The following is an 8024-nucleotide window of genomic DNA, read 5'->3' as shown; positions in this document are numbered from 1 at the left end:
GTGAGCAAATCAGAAAAATTTCAATCCAAACAAATTTATCTGTGTTTCAAAAATTTTCTGGATCGAAATTTCTCAATAAAAATTTCAAAGATCCCAACTATTATGAAAATATTTTATATTTTTTACGCTATAAAATCTTAATACGAGGGACCATAAAAAAAATCTAATTATGAAAACTCAGCTCAAACAACTGTAAAAAGAAAGATTAAAAAATAAATAAATAAATAAAATAGAATCAAGCATATAATAACACCAAATAATTCTTGAACCCAAATTTGTTAGCTCGCTGCCGGGAAATCTGAACCTCAACCCATCAAAAAGCAAACGAGAGGGACTAAAAGAGAGGCATACCAAGATAAATTAACTTTCCCGCCTCTACCAATGCAAGATTTTCTTAGCAACCAAACACTGGCGACACCCAATTTCCAACTCCTAAAACAGCAAAACTATTTTTGGCATTTCCTAGATTTCAACTTCAGCCAACAAACTAAAATCTCACACATTCACCATCAGAAAGGGTACTATAATCTTACAATAATATCATATTAAGTTCCATATAGCCTGATACTGTTCACAAGGCATCCCAAAAAAGGAGAGGACTTGAAAGGGAAAAAGAAAAAAAACCTACAGATGCTTGCACCGGGAGAAATTATCCAATGAACCAGTCCAGCATGTCCCCCAAAACTTTCTCAAGTAAACTTAAATTAGTGAACTACATATATGGTTGGTGTGAAGACTGCATTCCAGTACCCAAATAACTGCCATAATTGGATGGAGCGCTATTATATGTAGATGCAGCGACCCTGTCATCTGGGGGATAGTAGTATGACCTTTGATCATAAGCTTGCTGAGCGTATGTTGGCTGGCTAGGAGTTTGGTAATCAAGGGTGGTGGTTGGAAGAGCATGTGGATACCTCTCTGATATTCCCGCATACATTGTTCTCCCACCAAAAACTGACACACCCTGTCCAACACTAGGGGCAGGAGCGGGAGCGGGAGCAGGAACAGGAGCGGGAGTGCGAGGAGTAGCACCAGGTACACGGAACCCGTGAAATCCTCCATTTGCTCGTGGCTTCTTATGTTGCAGGGGTTTAGCAGATTCCGCAGACCTCTTCCTATCATGTGATGGCCTATCTAGCTGGGCAACCCTTTTCTGAAGTGGAGCAAGTGGGTAGTCGGTCTCAAGATTGTATTGTTCAACACAACCGATAACGGCCCTAAGTGCTGCGAGTTCTTGAGCATTCTGCATAGGAAAGTATCAGTAAAATGTGTTACAAAACAGAAGTGTCAAGGAAGCTTTAACTAGGGCACATGAAGTACCAGTGCACCAGCAGCGTTTCCGAAGCTACCAGGCTTTCCTTGTGAGTTCCTCCTCAAATCCTTCAGATATGTCTTCAGGAGGGGCGCAGGAGGGAAGCTTTCAGTAAGCTGAAAGGCATGGATAAAATGCACGGCATCGATTTGTTTCCCACAGTTGATCAATGCTTCGATAACAACTACAAAAAAACAGGATCATGATGAGAAAATTCCAAATCCAATTAGAGGTATACGCCTTTAAAATTGTGACAATGGCAATAGATTTTTGCAACTCATGTTTGTCCAACAAATAAATATACTACAAAACCTAACAGGATCGGTTGACTGTGCACCCTTGACAAAAAGATGGTCGAGTCTCCGGAGTTCCGGAACCCATCAGGTCAGTCAATTCAAAGAAAACCAACCTGGTATTTTGTGTGTTAATCCAAGAGAACGGCAGAGCTCAGGTGCCCGCCTCTGGTGAGCAACTGCAAGGACAAGTTTGCAGAGTTCGTCTTCGTCAAACTCTGACAGAATCCTAAAAGTAGCAAGGAGCTGCAAGAATGCCTCAGCTTCCAATGATTTTCCATTGGCAGCATTGATGCCCATACCAGCCAACTTAGGCTTCCACTCATCGGCAATGGCCTTGGCTTGCTGCTTAATTTCAGGGTTCAAAAGGTGATCGGCACCCGGGTCAGCCCTTGCCATTAAGGCGGCCATGGCTTTCATAAACATCAGACAAGATCGACGCATGCCCTGATGGGCAGCGTCCTTTTTATCCCCTTCTTGGGTAGTGTCATCGGGAGGGTAGAACCCCTCCAGTGAAGCCAGAATTAAATGACCCGGTTCGGTTGCACTTTCAAGTGCGACAGAAAGTTCCGCAGAAATGGCGGGCATGTTTTTTTGGTTCAACATCGTGTAATTCAGAAGCCCTTTTGCATCCATCTCCTCGCAAAATTGTGTCAGCTCTGGACGAGGCTTAACCTCGCCAGCCACAGTTTCGGCATTTTCAACTGTTCTATTTGGGGAATTCTCCTCCGGGGCATCAAGGATTGCATTTGTATCACCAAGAGAGCTACTTACCTTAGTTTCTTTGTCGTCCCCACCATCAACTGGCTCCAAAGGTTCTGGCATGTGATTGGCCCATGCCTCTGCAATGGCAGCAACAGCAGCGTCTTTTAGCTCCTGTATACGATCCAACAAATCTTGCTCTTTAGCAGCAACAGCACCCTCTCTGTCAGCAAGCATTGTGCAAGTCTTGGATTCTTTTTCTTTAAACTCCTTCTCCCTAACTTCAAATTCTTCAATTTTTTTCTTCATCATTGACTCAAGATGGGAAAAATATTCTTCAATTTCCAACCACTGAACATTATCCTCGGCAGCACCTTTGTGAGCTTCCAGTTCAATGAATGCCTTGCCAAGCTGTTCCATGAGAGAAGTTGCAGACATTCCCACAACTTGATCCTTTTCCGCCATGACTATGCAAATGGTTGAAGAGCTGCACAAAAGATTCTAGACAAATGCATTGAGAGAGAGAGAGAGAGAGAGAGCAGCAAGAGAAGAGGGGGGAGGGGGGCACATGCACAAAATATCTGTTATGGAAAATTATTCCCAAAAAACCAAGCCTTAAACATACAAAGGCTAAGAAAATCCCAAAAAAAAAAAAAAGATGTAAAAGAATTATTCCCAAAATTAATGAGTTGCAAAAATAAAGGTAAAAATCAACTCTTAAGTTCTAAATAATTGGCTAAACTCTGGTTCCTAAAATATATAAGCATTCTTCCATCACAATCCCCATCATATATATTTAAGCCATCCATGCTTTAAAACGACACCCTTTTTACCCTAAATTGCTTCATATCATATAATATTTTCAATAAACAAATCCCATGTCACCCAAAGTTCTAAAAGATCCTAAGCAGCAAAATTATCAAATAAAACTCTAAATAATATAAGAGGAAGACCAGAGTAGGCAAACCAAATGGGACTTTAGTGAACTGCATCCAAAGGCAGAGCATCACCTTAAATAATTTTGTTTAGCATTCCAGTAAGACTTTTTGTTATTACAGTCCAGAAAAGTAGAGGAGATAACAGCAAATAAAATAAAATAAAAATCTAATTAGCGGTGGTCAATGAATTTAATAAGTACTTCTTTTAAAGGAGAAAAGTAAACTTACTAGACGCAAAGACTAGCAAGAAAAGAGTGATATTGGCTTCCTACTTATGCCATCAAAATCAGTTATTCAGTATGACTATTCAATTTTCAACCACCCCTGATATCATCACACTTTGCTACCAAAGGAATCACCAGCAACACCACTGCTGCAGTGCCACAAAAGCATATTACCTCACAACAAACACCATGCTAAAAATGGCATCAGCCCCTACCACCATCAAAGGCACTGTTCATAACCAACCACAATAATCATACAAAATCCACTCCACTAACATCTATTATACAGCCATTGCCTCCAAAACCACAGCTCACCATCACAGCCAACCCTATTACTACTCTATCAATGCTTTTTCATCACCACACCATTGCAATTTTCCAGTGTTATGTGGCATAACAGCTTACAAACGCATTCTCCAGTATTCCCCATCATTCTGGATTTTTGCCCAAGCATTTTATTTTTTATTTTTTAAAGGAACGGGCTTACGACATCAATCTTGGAAAGAAAAGAAAAGAAAAGAAAATGAAATAAAAGAAAAACCACCGACTAGAACTGATTTGTTTGAAATCTTAAGTCATTTTCTCCTTCTTTCTAATTTTTCAATTAATCACAAGCATACATGGTAAAACAGATAAAACTATAACCAATATTCCTAAATTAGTCCAGCATATTATTCTTCTTTACTTTACAGCCATTATCTCCTAACCTTTCACCCATTTTGGCCAAACTGTTTTTAGACCGTTAAAACCATTTTTCAAAAAGATTTTAGCCATGTATAAATCCAATCATTTCTGTGATATTCAAACTCACTTTTCAATAAAAAAAAATGTTGCATTTTTTCGGTAACCGAGCAAAGACAAAGCAGGAATGAATGGAGAGGAAGAGAACACCTATTTTCTCTTCAAAATTGGCTTAGCCGTACAAAATAGGAGCTCAGTTGTAGCACTGCTGGATTCAAAGATTTTGATCTTGTTTAAAAAAATCGGAGAGAATAGAAGAAAGCCCGTCTAGCTCAGTTGGTAGAGCACAAGGCTCTTAACCTTGTGGTTGTGGGTTCGAGCCACATCAGAGTTCAAATCATAATCTAGGTCTTCTTCATAATCTTCCCAAAATTTTCCCCAAAAATGCCAAATTATAGATTATTAAGATACAACGAATTTGTGATTGATGAATCTGTAACAGTGCTCAAAAAATACCACACTCTGTATACCAGTTATCAACCATTCCATGATATAAACAACATTGTTCCCAATGTATTGAAATTTTAACCATAACAACTGGCCTTGTATTAACTGTAAGACAACACAAGCACACACTATTAACAATGGTCCTAATTCAGCTAAAAATAGCATGCTTCCAGACCACACTGGTGATAATACTATTTACCTCCTGGATCCAAGTACCCTATTTATTCAATATCAGTCAATAACATGAGGAAACCAATATGCCTGTTATTCAAGCACCAAACCACTTGAGTCTGTGCACATGAGCTTCAGAAGTGAGAAGCCTCCATCAGTTCATTGTTTTCATGTATTTACCAGAAACAAGTTCACCCAAAATGACAAATATAAAACACCCATCAAAACAAGTTCTGGCCTTTTCATTATCATCACCTTTATTTCTCCACATTAGTCAACCATTGTGGGCCTTTTGCACCCATTAATCATTGTTACTGCACCCAACTCAGTCGTTTCCCCCTCTCTCTCATACAAATTATATATATATTGATAAATACAATTTACATACTATCTTATACAAAATTATAAAGCAATAGTATTCACACTATTTTAAACTTTACATTCTCTTTTTGTCATTTAATCTCTCACAAAGGGAGTGTAAGAGATATAAGTGAAGTATAATTGTCATCACTTATTTTATAATATATGATATATTTGGCAACCGCTAGTTTTATATAGGCATCTTAGAGCATCTCTAGCCAAACTCTCAAATTTATGGATGTCAATTTTCTGTCGAAGACTTAGGTGGCAATCTGGCATCTTCAAAATTGACATTTATGAAGATAAGCAAGTCTCCAACCAATGTGTCAAATTTACTATTTTAAAATTTCATTTATTTTAGTTTGTGCTTTTATTTTTTGGACAAAACCCACTTAATGTGGCTGCCCCATGACAATAATAATAATAATTGACATCTCTCCCTCCCACACGTCAACTTTGTCACGGGGATGGCAATGCCAAATGCAACCTAGACAAAGGACATTTTGGTTGGAACTTGTACAGATGTCAAATATTGCACTTTAGGTTGCAACCAAAGATTTGAAATATTGGTTGTATATGCTCTTGCCATCACAATATGTTTATTTTAAAATTTATATAAAAAAATGAACCAATTTCAACTTTTTTTGCAAACTACGTGAAAGCGTGGTTAATAAACACGTTTTCTTCAAAGAATGTTTAATATAATTGCTAACAACGTATTAATAAAATACGTTATACGCTGTTAGCAATCAGACTTTCTTTACACTTTGATTTTTAACAAACTTCTATTCTATATCTAACTTCAAAACACTTTTAAAAAACGTATTTAGTAACCACACATTTACATAGTTTGAAAAATAAGTTAAAAAAGAGTCTACTTTTTAAATAACTTAAAAAAATGTGCATTATAGTAATAGACCGTTTACGTATGTGTAATCCATCACTTATTTGTTTGTTCAAATTTTGAAAACATATTACACTAGTTTAGGAATTTTGCGGGTTCAATTGTGAATTTTTTTGGTTGAATTATTATTGGGTGTTTTTATTCATTTTCACATCCACACAACAGTGCTTTAGTTACTTTATGATGTATCAAGTTTGCATGCCACATAAACCAAAAAAAAATATCTGGAGCCGCCACTGGGTGTTGCTAGGAAGAGCTAGGATCCTGATCACTCGTTTGGATTGCCAAAAAGGAGAGAAATAAGGAGAAATGGAAGAAAATAGAGAGAAAATGTTCTCTTGTAACCCACTGCTCTCCAAAATCAGAGAGATTGGGAGAGAAAAGAAACAAATAATTACTAGTTTTACATAATACCAAATATGTCAATCTAAAACTAAAGAAATAAAAACATAAAAAGTTATTTTGTTAATATAACCCACAAAAATTTCTTTTCTTTTCTTTTCTTAAAAAATCATTCCTTTTCTCCAACTTAACCAAACAAACAAGATGGAGAGAAAACCCAATTTTTTCTTCTCTTTTCTTTTCTTAAAAAATCATTCCTTTTCTTTTTATCTCCTAGATTCCCAAACCTAGTATAAAAATACAGTATGACCTAAAGTGTGTAAATCTTCCTCATAGGAAACAAGTACTCAAACCACAATGTTCAATTTCCCTCGCTCAACAATCAAACAAGGCATTGCAAAGAAAAATAGCGCAAACAAGGCATTACAGAGCACAAACAACCACAGGGCTTGCAGAGAAAGTAGAAAACCCTAACCAATGCAAAGTAGGAGAGAAAACAATATATATATATGTAGATATAGCATACCTCGATATGTGCAAACAATCTTCAGCTAAGAGGAGCACAAAAAAACCCTAGAAATTCTGTTCTTAGAGAGAATTCGTCTTCGTCGCAAAAGAATTCTCCGAGGGAAGAAGAGTGTGAAAACGATGATGATAAAGCAAAGCGATAAGGTGAAAATATTTCTGGAGCTTATATAGACTGAAGAATGAATCACAAAATGAACGGTCGGCCCAATTTGGTTGTTATATGTGTAGCAAATTAGGCCCATGGGTCAGATGCAAATTATCAACTTTTGATTAGTGTGAGTTTATATATAATAAATGGGCAATGATTGGTGGACACAAATTTTGTGGCTCAAATGGTCCGAAAATATCAAAACGATGTCGTTTTGGGTACAAAACAACTCTGAAAATGTCAAAACGACGTCGTTTTAGCATTTTCGGACCATTTGAACCACAGAATTTGTGGCTACCAAACATTTTTCATAATAAATTTTGTTTGGTATCTATTAAATTTTTTTAATCATATGCTTAGTTTATTTGTATATATTAAAAGGGTTATTCTATAAACTTTAATTAAAAAAATTGTCACAAAGCACAAATTTAGTGGACTCACTTCACTTTTAATTTTTTTTTTTTTTTTGTGAGACTTTTTCATATTAAAAATATTTAATGTTTTGAATATGTTTATGTTTGAGAATTATTTGTAATATTTGGAGAAGAAAAAAGTCAAGAATTATTGAAATTTGTGGGATAAATTCGGATTTTGTTTGTTAATTTGATACAAATCTTTTGATAAATTCAAAAGAATATTAAAAATTGAAGCCATAATATTCTATAAACTGAGTGGATGGCCCTATCGTACTCCCACAAACCATAGTCTATGTCTGATTATAGTCGTTACATTTTATTGGAAAGTCATGTTCCAACAATTTTATTTTATTTTATTTTATTTTTTATTTTTAAGAAGAACACAGCATAAACATATAAAAACAAAAGTTAGACAATGTACATGGTTAGCCAGCTATGAAATATGCGTATGAATATAAGTATCAGTACTGGTATGATATATGTCGATATAGTAAAATT

At 36.1% G+C, this 8024-nt stretch overlaps 1 protein-coding gene across 2 annotated transcripts; it reads right to left on the bottom strand.

The window, feature by feature from the left end:
- Positions 1–474: 474 nt before the first annotated feature.
- On the bottom strand, positions 475–7209 carry LOC114302809 (FRIGIDA-like protein 3). Of its 2 annotated transcripts, none has more exons than XM_028247881.2 (4): positions 6961–7209; positions 1722–2808; positions 1321–1496; positions 475–1243 (listed from the first exon to the last, which is right to left on the bottom strand). In XM_028247881.2, exons 2-4 carry the CDS (start codon positions 2770–2772, stop codon positions 713–715), a joined length of 1758 nt encoding a protein of 585 aa, XP_028103682.2. In that variant the 5' UTR covers positions 2773–2808; positions 6961–7209; the 3' UTR covers positions 475–712. The 2 variants fall into 2 exon arrangements, with proteins under 2 accessions (XP_028103682.2, XP_028103683.2); XM_028247882.2 differs by having other exon boundaries at positions 1722–2794; positions 6961–7182.
- Between the last annotated feature and the right edge of the window lie 815 nt (positions 7210–8024).

This window comes from Camellia sinensis, chromosome 4 (genome assembly GCF_055761805.1).
Source record: "Camellia sinensis isolate YWXY chromosome 4, ASM5576180v1, whole genome shotgun sequence".
NCBI classification, from domain to species: domain Eukaryota; kingdom Viridiplantae; phylum Streptophyta; class Magnoliopsida; order Ericales; family Theaceae; genus Camellia; species Camellia sinensis.
This window is presented reverse-complemented; position numbering and strand designations above follow the sequence as displayed.